Raw genomic sequence first — 13,346 nt, forward strand, 5'->3', positions numbered from 1 at the left:
GTTCAAATATTTAGTATTCCTTGTATGCCTCTTATTTCATTTCCGATGTCGTCCTCTATCAACCACATGGATTTCCTGTTCTTATTTGTGAAGTCCAAACATTTTACTTTGCAGTACATTAAATCATATCTTTCTTTTCTCTCTAGGCCTCTATTTCCTCACATTTCTCTTTCATCGAGTCCTCTTTTGCTTTATCAGTTTCTCTTCTTAATTCGTTGTAAAAAAAAGTAGTACATTATACTCGCATTATTTGTTTTGTATAATATTTTAGACTATATAAATTATTCAAATCCAACATCAATTATTTAATTTAAACACAATATATTTTTAAATATTTATAAATGAAATATGGAAAACATAAGTCGATATTGCATAGAAAGTCTGAGACCTCTTAAATGAGAGTACCTAGGCATTAAAACCAGTAGAAAAGTGTTATTTCGTTAACATACACGAATTTTATTGAATGAATAATGAGAAATAATTGTATATTAAGGCTTCAGGTTATCAAAATAATACACAATAAGAATTTTAGCCAATGAGCCCTTATATTTTTTTTATGTAAATATACTGTACAAACAAAATAACGTTTGTTTTAAATTTGTAATAGAAAAATAGAAGATGCATTAAGATAATAAATTCTTAAACTATGTTTTAGATGAAAATTCCTCTAATATATTGTCGAATATTCTTATTCATCATGCTGATTTTACTTTCAGAATGATTTTCATCCAGCACTGGTTCAGAATCCAAAATATTTTGAAGAGAACATTAATTTTCTGGTTTTAAGAATTTCATTAATAAAATATCATTTTTCTTTGATAATTTTAAGCCAGGACATGGGGATTTTTTAGATTATGTTCTCCCTTTGATGGTATGTTACGTTCTACTGAAAAATTGAATGGCTGGGAAATGGTGTTGTAAGTATATGATATTGCCAAAGACCCTGATGTATAAAACATGAGTGTAACATATGTTCTTGCACGATAGTGTGTTTTTTCATCGTTACAGCAAAAGCCCGCCAATATCGGAAGTTGATTTTACTGAATTCAGAGTTGCCAATCTAGATAATTATGTTAAAATATTACAAATAACTGCTCTAGGGTCGTAATTAAAACAACTACTGCTATCTAACGACACCTATGGACAAGCTTCTTGCTGAGAATCAGTAAGGTATTCATAGGCTAACGTACGTAGGTACTGCATATTACAATTTTAAAAAATATTATTTCCAAAATATACTATCGTGCAAATACTGTACAATACATGTTTGTGAAGTGCATTACAAAATCTCGGAAATTTAGAAACTTGTTCTGCTCATTTTTCAAACTTTTCCTCGATATTGTAAAAAGCACTTCCCAACCTTGTATCGTAATATATTATTCTACTGCGAATTTTTAATCTTTCGGCTTATATAATGAAATCTCCTCTCATTTAGAGACAACGATATGAAATACAACTTTTACAGTCGGTGGTAGATTACGAAAATGCCATCGACGGAATAATGACTTCAATAGGGATAAACTGTTAGTGCGCCCAATGTCTCAATCAATAATTTCAGTTCTGCAATATACTACGAATTTTCTTTTACGTGCAAGATATGAAGGAAATATGTGCAGAAGTTTAGAGTAAAAGACCAAAGCGTAATAAAATGAGAAGATAACTTTTTTCGGGGATATGAAAAATGTGTCATGTGGTAAAATTATCGAAATTATTATTTTTATGGATGATACGATGTGTATCACACATATGCTAATAACTGAAAGGCGTAAAAAAGTTGTGTCAATATGTATTTTTTTCTCTATCATGAAATCTGCAAAGGGGGAGTGAAAGTAATAGAGTTTAGATATGAAGCACTTATTGCTAAGTGATATTCAAGACTTTCAAAACTTGCTTAATTCCACCTCTGTTGAGTTTCTGTGCCTGAATAGGAAAGCTCTGAATATGGTACTGGCATAATGCATGAGCTATACGAAAACTCCACTAAACTTGTTGAGAGCAATTACAACATAGGTGAGAGCATGCTCAATGCAGATCAATTCGCAGAAACTAATTACTGCAGATAACACTGCATGCAGAGATCGTCCAAGATATTACAAATAAGTTTGGTGCTGTTTCTAGTACCCAATTCTAATTTATCTACATGAGATAAAGAATACGAACAATGATATTTAACATGCCATTCCACTTCTCAATGAAATACTGAGAGGAACAGTACTTATAACTGTAGCGTAATAAAATTTATCTCAAACTGGGAATATGCATATTATTATATAGTATGTAGCGTAAAAATATGGAAAAAAACCTAAAAAATGAGATTGATAATAATACCTCTTAGCCTATTAAAAATAAGAATACAGTACACATTCTTTTAAGTGCTTTGTGTAGAGGTATTTTAATATTAGAATATTATGCTCTTGAAGAAAAATTTTATTTGAAGTTGAATTTTGTTTTATTACTGCTCTGAATATCTCGGGGATATTTCTTCATTGTTATTACACGACACTCTCTTAATTACACAAAATGAGATAAACCTATGAAGAGCCACGTTTGAATAAATCACAATTCCGTTCAATTTAAATATGAGGTAGAAGGATTTCAATTTACTTTATATTGAAGAACTTCAATTCACTTTATATTAAAACTTATATTTTGTCCACCGTTGTGGCTGAGTGGTTAGCGAGTCTAACTCCAAACCCAGCGGTCCCGGTCAGGAGGAGTTACCTGGGTGAGGTTTTTTTTGGGGTTTTTCCCCCTCACTCCTAGGGATGAATATCAGGTAAATTTATCAGGCGATTGGAACTCCACTCCCTTCGCCACTTCCTTTCCTCCCCTGTCATCCTTTCCTCATCATCCTGTTTCTGGTTTTTTCAAATCACTCTACTGGCGCTCTCCCGGAACTACTGGCTCTCTCGAAAGGCCTCCGTGGATTGTAGCTAAACGACGTTGGATGGCTTCTACAACGAGCACTCGAGGCGGACCTACTCAGGGGAGGAGTTTCGCCACAGAACGACAGGGGGCCTTGGAGGAAGTTGCCTAAGCAGGAATGGTATATGGATTCTGTCGGCTGTAGGGACCAGTCGTTAAGGGAGACATGTGATTAGGACGGTGCGTGTAGGGGATCTAAGGCACGCAATTCATTTCATATCGAGGGTTAGCGCAATAGATCTCAACAGGTCGCAGTGCTGGGCCATCCGTGTCCCCCCCTCACTTAAATTTCATTCCATTCCATTACATTTCATTCCAGTCCAAAACTTATATTTCAACATACATCTACCTTCTATTGAATATGACAAGAATGCCCTTAATAAAGAGTTGTATAGGCTATATGATATAAAGAACGTCATGGGGCGTACCGAAAAAGTATTCACATATGTCTCGAAATGTATATTTCAAATTTAACGTCAAGTTATATATCCTTAACGTTCACAAGAGGTGAATCTCGAATATTTTCCATTGGTAGCCAAATAAAACTAAACAAATTTTCGACAGTTCAATCTGAGCGTATTCCGAATTTCACCGATGGAGTCACTGATGCTCCACCGGTGTCGCACCGGTGCCATCAGCTTGTAGAGCTGGTGGAAGTCTCCATCAGCCACCATCAGTGAATCTGATTGGTTCTTGTATAGGGCGGGAATTAGCAGACGAATGACATCGTGCACTGTCGTGTCATGGCGGTGTGTTCTGCTTTAGTTCTGCTGTATTGTTCGTAATGAGCACAACGTAAAAACAATATGTTAATGGCTTATGAACGAACATGTCAACGGACCAGTTATTACTACCGGTTCAAGAAATAAATTGTTTATGCTCTCTTTTCTTTGAACGAGATGGCAGTACGGAAATTTCCCAAAATTTTGCTAGCGTAACACAGACAACAACTTATACAGTCGCCATGACAGCCATCGATCCTTCCAGCAGTTTTGTTCCTATTTCACTGCAGCGTGACGTCATTGTTGTGATATTCGGAATACGCTGTCTATCTTCGTCTTCAGGTTAAGAAAATAGTGAAAATATCTTTCAACTCGTTGGGTCGAAAAAATAGCAAAGTGGATTTCCTGGTAGAAAAACAGTTCTCATCATTTATGGGATCAGAAGAAGAGGTACAAGTGACATGAGTTAACTGCATCCAGCGGAAGCTAAAACATTTAAAATTTTAGTGGCAAAGTGACACAGATTTTAACCACATCATACACAAAAATCGAAATAACAAATTTCACGGAATTTACGAAATCTTAAGTAGGCTACTTTCAACCACATTTTCTCACAAATACTTAAGTGCACTTATACCCCTTTGCTTCTGACCCATTCAATTATATAGTTTAGATATCTAATATAAAAGGCAAAACTCAACTTACGGTGGTTTGTACGATGGTACAAATACGTCACGGATATTGCATCACGTGACTCTAATCAGAAAACAAAAATAGGTAATCAGTCTTTCTCAATATGGCGGACTAGCTACATGTGCTTTCAGTAATCGTGACGAATTCACAAAGCAGCCATGGAGAAAATATGTATACCTACATGGGGAGAAAGGGGCGGTGCTTTAATGGTGACAGCATTCAGTGTAACCTACTTTCTGCAACTAATCATTTTCTAGATTTGGGAATGAATCATGCTGATGAAAATGGTCAAGAGTTATTGAAGATCACTTTCGTAATAATACATGTTGCGATATTAACATATTTCATGTATAATCAATATAGTTCTTCATTTTGGGGACTCAATTACAATCCTTTAGTTCATACGTTTGTGACTTTGGCGCTTTCTTATTGTCATATTTTTACACTAGCCATACCCGCGCGCTTCGCTGCACTTGTTAGAAATAAATATTGACTTAAATCTGAATACAGTTTTATAATTACTTGGTGAATAATAGCTTTTTGTATGTTATAAGTCGTTTGCTCCTGAATCATTTTGAAAGTTGTATTTAAAACTATGAATTTAACAATTATTATCATGCAACACTTTGTGTGGAGTTGTTCAGTCAATTCTACTTTTAAGATTGATACTATATTAGACCTAATAGACAATTGGTCAGCGTCTGAAATGAAATATACTTGTAAGAACTGAAGGCTCTTACTCTCAGCTGGAAGAAGATTCCAAATTAAACGATAAGCCTATGTTCGAACTTTAAATGATGACGTAAATATGACTTTATGTATTTCTTTTGTACCAAACGATGCCACTTGGAATAGGATGTTGCACTGTTTTATATTATTTAAAAAGTGTGTTGATAACGGATGTACTAAGATAAGTAAGGTTTCAATTGGTTCAGGGGGCTCTTGAATCTTAGGAGGAACAAGTTTCATAACAGCGTAATTAAACCGTTTGGTTCATTACCCCAATTTTTTGCATTGCAGTTATTTCATAGTTTATTAAGTATTATCCATTTTAACACAATTCAAATGAGCATAGTTAATATTTGGATTGTAAAATAATGGGATGCTAAGCTAATGTACTATTACTGTGTACTAAATCAATACACTCTCGTTGTTCGTTAATTCTCTGAGATAGAAAATAATGTGGTATGAACATAAATATTATTTTTAAAAACATAGGAAACGAATATGAGTAAATTATGAGCCGAGGAATACTATTTCGTGACACTCATAACTCATCTCCAGCGAGCTCAACGATAAAATACTGATTTTTACTCCATAGGCCTATATGCTATAATTTTGGTCTCGGGAAAATACTCATCTTTACGATAAAACTCTTAAAAATACTATTATGTTCTGTGGACAAAAAGAAACTGAAGTCTATAAAATTGAAGTATTTTATGTCGACCAAATAGAGTTTATATAAGCAAGTAATATAATATTGCGACAGGATATCAAGTTTTCTGTGCATAAGAATCTATTTTAATCTTACCTATCCTCGAGTCACTCAGGAGTTACCGTAATAGGATATAGCATTATGTCCATCTAGAGAAACCACTTTCAAATGGTGAAATAATAATTATATAAATCGGTTAAGTAGCTTCTGAGATTACTTCATGCAAACACACAAACATTCTCTGTATGTTAATATTGATAAACGTTTATATAGCCTATTTCCATTATAGAATTAAATCCCTATAATATAGTGTTAAATGATTAGTTTCCGTTTGTTGTTGTCCAAGGCTCCTTACAGACGAAGTGATTTGTTTTCATTTCTTTATAGCCTATTAGTCTGAGGTGGAGATGATAAAACGCATTGTTATTTTAAAACTTAAATATCAGTTCTATCAAAACTTCGCATAGAATAATACTTATCGAAAATCATTTTGAAATAAATTTTATGTAATATTTTTCATAAAAATCAATAATAAGCGAGATATATCGATTTATTTATTTCAGGCCCCTCATAACCGCCCTTTCAAATAAAGTATTTCAATGCCATTTAGCCTAAAATGTAAGTTAGATAAATCGGTTCAGCCATTATAGCATCAAAAGGTAACAAACATTCAGACAGAAGTATTGCTTCTCTTGAAATTTCCCTTCAAATAATGAAAATTGAAACGAAATATACCGTAAATTGTACAATATCTGTGGCAGTAAGTTTTCTTATCAGCTAGACAAGAGACGTTTTGAAACCAAGGACATTGCAATGCATTGGTTGCATCGAATTAAATGGGAGCATGATACTCTTTGATTCCGAAGCTGGAACTAATATGTGGTCGCCATTTTGCTGTGATTAAGAGTTGGTTTGATTCCAATAGCTCTTTTAACTCAAGATTTTAGAGGTTTAAAGGGCGTTCCGAAACCAAATCATTACAGTTCTATGTAGAGTTATATTTGAAGAATTCAGGTAGCTCATTTTCGTTATCGGGTGGACGAGAGCTGTTTTTAAGCGTTCTCCTCAATAATTACTTTGGTGTTATCATTTTAACTAATTTAATTTTATCCTCGCTTCCATAGAGCAGCCATTTCCAACCGGTGTGCCTGCCGCGGAACACTACTATGCCGTGAGAAAATTAAAACAATAGAGGATCCCGTAGCAAAAATTGGAATAGTAAAAGTGAAAAGGATAGTAAAAAAAGTGAGTCCACGGGATTCAAATTTCAACGAACGCGACACAAATCAACATTCAGTAAACATAGGCTATTCTAAATCCCTCAAAATTCCCCCCCTGGTTTAGAATATACAAGTGTGCCGCGGAATTTTAAATTACACCTTTAATGTGCCCCATGTTGAAAAAGATCGAAGAAACGCTACTGTAGAGAATCACGCCGGCCTTGACCGCAATGGTAAGTGAAGGGTCCACTTCACGACGTGACAGCCATGCTAATGCATAAGTAATATCAAGATAAATATATCTAGGATTTTTTCTTGAACGGTCACACAAAAGAAATGAAACAAGACAGAAATGTCAAACCTTCACCAAATGAAAAAAAAAAAAAAAATCTCTCCAAGTTTGCAAACCTGTTCAGTGCAATTCGATGTGGCTTCCGTTTGTTGCTCTACACACATCTAAACGATATTACAATTCATTCTCCACACAACTAAGGACATCAAATGTAACAAAGTGAATAGCACCTCTGATTCTCTATTTTAAATGGTCAATGTCGTTGATACGAACACTGTACGCACGTTGCTTCATCTAGCTCGACAAGTAAAAGTCTTAGGGCATTTGGTCCGGCGATCGTAGTGGCCATGCCTTCCACCTTCCCCTTCCTATCCACCACTGGAAAAAATGTTGTATCTAGAAACTCTCGAAAAATGTTGGCGTTGTGTGGAGGAGCACCATCTTGTTGAAAGATGACACCTTCGCCTTCATCGTAAATTTGTGGCCCTGCATACAACTGCAACATGTCAAGATAGTTGTTTGACGTCTGTCTGCTCCGTAAAGAACTATGGGTATATAATTTTATCATGCATGAGGTCACACCAGACGTTCACTTTAGTGATGTTGCGTTCATACTCAATGTGGGCACGAGGATTTTCAGAAGCCCATATCCTCACGTTATGGCGATGAACATCACCACACACATGGAATGTGGTCTCATCACTAAACACAATTTTCTGTAAGAATTGTTAATCATTGTTCATCTCATCAAGCATCTGTACTACAGCAAACTCAAATCGTTTTGGTTTATCAGTTGGGCGTGTAATAACTGCAGTTTGTAACAGTAAGACGGAGACATTTCTTTACAACTTTATGAACTGTAGTTTTCTTCAGGCCTAGATTTCGAGCACAGGTACGCACTGATTTCTTGGGGCGCCTTAGGTAGCTATCCCGTATAGCTTCAACAGATTCGTTACTAATCGAAGGCCTACCGAAACGTTTTATGTCCAACAAGCTGTCAGTTTCCTTCAGCTGCTTATTCCACCGGTGAATGTTATGTGGTGGCTCTTCATTGTACATGCGACAATATTCACGACGAACACGCGTCACAGATTCAAATTTTGCAAGCCACACAGGATGCATTGAACTTTCCTTTGCACCGTCCACATCTTGACTAAATTGCGTGATTCGTTTCATTGTTGTGTTGCTTCATTACCTGCGCGCGCACCAAATTTAAATTTATGTTTTAGAAACTATTCGACATATTCTGGCCGCCGATTTCGCTCATCGATGAAATCCTCCTCGAGCACGGCCATCTGCGACACGCTGATGAAAGATAGATCGAGCTTTAATCACAGTCTGTCACAGACGTGTCCGAGCTGGTTGTAGAGGAACAGTGTGCGGTGTGTGTTGCTAGCCTATTGTAGTATGCCTTGGCGCACCTGATACACTCTGTCTCGATGTCGGCGTCTTCAGCATCCTGCTGCACCGACCCACTCGATCCAGATGGCAGGTCAGTCGCTGCTGCATCCTCGTTCATGGCTCGTGCTGCAAAGCAATGTCGGGTGTGCGAGAAGTCGATTGTTGTGATGATTTTTCAGCAACCCGCACCAACTTCTCTCATCCACGCTGGTTGAGCTTTCGCTCAGCTGGTATCTTGGCTGGTGTATTACTGTAGAAGACCCGAATTGATTCCTAAATGGAGTTCGTCAGTCACAATAGTAGGCGAGTCGGATCATTGGATATCATTTTCATCTTTGAAATTATTTAGTCAATGTTACGCTTTCGAGCTCCTCTACTTTACCTGCAGACTTACTAAAGGCTTTACCAATAATCAAAAATGTATTTAAAAATAGGCTTAAGGACTTTACTAATAGACGGTAGTAACTATTTAAAGAGTGTAATTGATATCTTGTTATTTTAAGTGTACCATCAGTGAGGAAGTGTGTTGTGTCAGTGAAGTGTTTAGTGTCAGTGAAGTCTATTGTGTAAGTGAAATGTGTTGGTGTCAGTGAAGTGGCTGTGCAAAGTATTTGAACAGTGAAATGGTTAGAAGTGTTAGTGAAATCAGGTAGAATCAGTGCAGTGAGTTGACAGCGAAATAAGTGTAGTGCCGAAAGGTACTTGTGTAGGTATGAACCTGTCACACTCGTGGGTCTTAGTTCGAACTTAGGGTTAAGATACAAATTAGATTTACTTTAAATGTTATTTTAAGTGACCATGCTTCATTTAATTTAGGATGTTCCTTGCTATTATTATTATTTTATTATTATTATTACTATTATTATTATTATTATTAATTATTGTTTTTTTATTAGTTGTGTTTATTATTAATTGTCATTATTGAGTGTAATTAGTTAGCACTGCCACCGGATATATACCCATTTGCAGTGTGAATAAACACACATACACATACTTATGCACTTATATCAATTGTAGATCTGGTTGCGTGGAAGAGAAGGCCTTAAGGTCTTGAATCTACCAGGTAAAATAAAATATACTACTTAACTACTTAACTACTACTACTACTACGTCGATCTACATTTATGTGTTCCTACCCGCGCCCTTAGCGTTCGATAGCGCGGCTCTCTAGCTACAAACCGACGTGCTCATATGAATTCCATGACATGTGGTTCAAATGTGGTAACATCAAACACAACGTGCGGCAACTCGTCAACGACCAAATGTGGGGCATTAACGCGACATTGTCTACTTGTACAGGCGCAACTGGCTGCGGCCGTTATATCTCATTTGATGTAATGTTTCTTCTTGTATTCATCGTTATATGCATTATCTCTCCGTGTCTTTTCATAAGCGACTTGTAGCGAATAGAGCAGTTGCATTTCTATGTGGCTGTGAATTCCCAAGTTACTCCTATATCTAATGGTAAAAGACTTGTCAAAACTTGTCGAAAAGCGGCAATTTTACATTAATAATTTAAATGTATTTGGATGGTATATTGAAGCCAAACTCTAGTATGAAAAACTGACGTTCTTATATTAAACAAATAAAGAGTCCATGCAAGAATCATGGATGTCATTTGGAATACATTTTTCAAGAAAAGCAATTGAAAGTTTGAAATGCTTAGCGCTCAAAGCTTAACTGTGATTTTCCAATCATTACTGGATAGTGACTATCAGTGTTAATGCCGTATAACTCTCTATGTACATTCTATATGTTTTAAGCTATGCATTGACAGTCTTGGTTCATTTTCGACAAGAAAGTGACACTCATCATTCTTGCAGTGGACTCTTCAAATGTTAGACAACTGTGACAGCTTCACAAGGTGTAACAGAAATGATCAAGGATATCTTATATCGATTTATGCTAGCTACTTTCTAACCTGCCCAAATTCATGTACGCATAACTCAATAATATAAATTCAATTTTTAAGTTCATTTAAATCAACTGACCTTCAACGACATCAACGATTCGCTTACCTTTCTCAGCCGTCAGCTGCTTCTCTGGCAGTCTGAGTGTGGAGGCCTGCACCACGACTGGCTCGCTGCGACCCTTATGGTTAAACGAATATACGCAGGCCTGGTAATGGGACCCGGCTTCGAGTCCTGTCACGCTGAACCGTGGTACCGCAGACGAGAAATTGTAGCGCAGCACTTGACTCTGCGATTCTCGGACCTCCATCAGAAAGGACTGCTCCATGCCTCCGTTGAAACCAGGTGCGCAGTGCACAGAGAAGGACGTCATCGACGTGTTGGCCACTGTGCAGTTGTACACCTGATCTGGTCGTCCTGCACATGGAAATATGAAAGAAATCACCAAGAGGAAAGTAACAATTACATTTGCTAAACATTTGCCGAATTCAAAGGCGTAATAGGGTTGTGAATGAGGAGCATCTCGTAGCAAAGCAAGCGTTTGTCTCTAAAATCCTTGTAGTGGTCGAAACTTGAAAGACAAGAGTTACGAACGCACTCAATTCATTTCGATTGTGTTTTGTTTGTGTACAGTTACGATAGCAGCCGATCTTTAATTTGAGATTAGATAGCTGGTTTTGCTCGTATGTTTACAAACTAGGAATATACTGACATTATTATAACATTGTAATGATATATTTTGAAAATTAAATTACGATACGTAACTTATTGCTTCCAGTTCCCTTCCTTAATTTTATTGTTCTGAAATAGCGACATTCTCGTCCAATTCTTAACTACTTTGTCCTTCAATACAGACAACACTTCGTGCTATTCAGTTTTAAGGGGAATGGGTAGCGATGCCTGTGTGATTAAAGAATTTCAGTACAAAAATTTAGTTCAATATTTCTATACTTTTAGTGTTTAGAGTGGAATAAAAATTTCCATGGTTGGTTATATAATAAATAAACAAATCAATCAATCAATCAATCTGAATTCAGTGTAATAAAATACAGCTTATTGGTTTCGTACCCAAGTGCAAAAGTAAGGCACTAAATGACAACTTGTTTTCCCACTTTGCTAAGTGTACCTAATTTTTCAGGTGCACGTTACTTGCTACAGTCTTCACTCATATACCTTGTATTTTTTATTAATCTATATTATAAATTCTAAAGAAAAATTACTTAAATATATCACCCTTAGTGAAACAGAAAAAGTACTGAACTTTATGAAAATCTATCTTTCAGGTAGTAGCTCCCTGTAAAGCGGGTGTGCACTCATAGTTGAGCCCAGGCGTCTTCTCAGCTCATTTGAGTTGTGTGGTTACAAAGGAAAAATTGTGACAGTGTCGTGTATAGTTCCTGGGGTAGCTCAGTCGGTAGAGCGTTCGCGCGCTAAGCGAAGGGTCCCGGGATCGATACCCGGTCCCGGAACAACTTTTCCTTGAAATTATTCGTACTGAACTTCAACATTTTTTTGCAATTATTATTTCATGCATAGGTATATTTCTTGTGTCATGTGTGTGTCATTTTTAAACCCGTATGTCTACTTTGTGGAATATAAGTTGCAGAAAACACTGTGAAAATATCATGTAAATTGTTTGAGTAGTTTCAGAGAAAAATGCACTTAAGTTTGAAAAATGGCAACCTATGAAAACTGCATTAAAAAAGAAAGGATGTATGAATCACATGCACCGTCAATTTAAAGAGGCCATTTAAAGGGCTTATCTGCAAAAATACTCCCCCACAATATAATTATATTGTTTTAAAGAGCAAGTTTTGTACTTTTTTAAACAAAATAAAACAATCGGATTTTTCAACACTAATCACTATCTGGTTCTCTTAAAGTTTTCCGACATTTATTTCGACCCGGAGCTTAAGGGTTACATGATATGGAAATGCTTTCGTTTGTACACTTGACCCGGTCAACTTCCACTCCAGAATATTATACTACTTATATCACAACAAAAGAAGTGATATTTGGAGTATCATATGTAATCTGGATATTATATACTTGACAAGGGTATCTTTCACCAAAAAATTATACTATATCAACACAAAGGGAACTGTCTAATATTGTCGTATCTTATGTAAGTGCTTCCATTGTACTCTTGGTCCAGAAGTCTTGCACACCAGAATATTATAGTATATAACAACAGAGTATATATGTGACTATTCTTAGGTTGATGTATAAGTTCGTAGGGTTTTGCTCCTCATCACAACACTGGTTTATTAGGAGATTGGTTTTCGTTTGCCATTTGTCATTGTTATAATTTTGACTGTTGTGATTGTAAATACGCTTTGAATATGCGGATCTGTTAAAAGTTGCTGCTATTTGTGAAGATGGATTGTCAAGTGGAAGAAACAAACATTTCCGACATATTCTTATGTTTCAGTTTAACATAGAAGCAAAAACAGAAATGGTTCCGTCATTTGAACATACATAATTCCATATAAAAGTTAGTGTCAATCCATAGATGATGATGTTATGCATCTAGTGGGATGAAGAAAGCGTTTTGTATCACAAATTGCTTCCCAGGAACATAACCATACTTGCTGACATTTATTGAGAACAATCCAGACGTCTTGTAGCTAAAATTGAAGAAAAAGAACTGAAGAGACTGTATCAAGTGCTTCTGCCATACGATACTGCACACACTCACTCCGCTAACATGACGGAAGGAGCTATCCAGTTGATTGGTTGGGAGGTGTT

General features: G+C 36.2%; 1 protein-coding gene and 1 non-coding gene across 2 annotated transcripts in view; one reads left to right on the top strand and one right to left on the bottom strand.

Moving 5' to 3' along the window:
* Positions 1-13,346, bottom strand: part of side-VII (sidestep VII) — a 1,274,787-nt gene that overhangs the window by 227,731 nt on the left and 1,033,710 nt on the right. The window contains exon 9 of the mRNA XM_069832114.1: positions 10,707-11,015. Within this exon, the coding sequence (XP_069688215.1) occupies positions 10,707-11,015 (309 nt within the window). The remainder of the gene's footprint in view (positions 1-10,706; positions 11,016-13,346) is intronic.
* TRNAS-GCU (transfer RNA serine (anticodon GCU)) lies at positions 11,994-12,067 on the top strand. Its single transcript has one exon. It is a non-coding gene; the product is annotated as a tRNA-Ser (tRNA).

The sequence above is a fragment of the Periplaneta americana genome, chromosome 8, assembly GCF_040183065.1.
Source record: "Periplaneta americana isolate PAMFEO1 chromosome 8, P.americana_PAMFEO1_priV1, whole genome shotgun sequence".
NCBI classification, from domain to species: Eukaryota; Metazoa; Arthropoda; class Insecta; order Blattodea; family Blattidae; genus Periplaneta; species Periplaneta americana.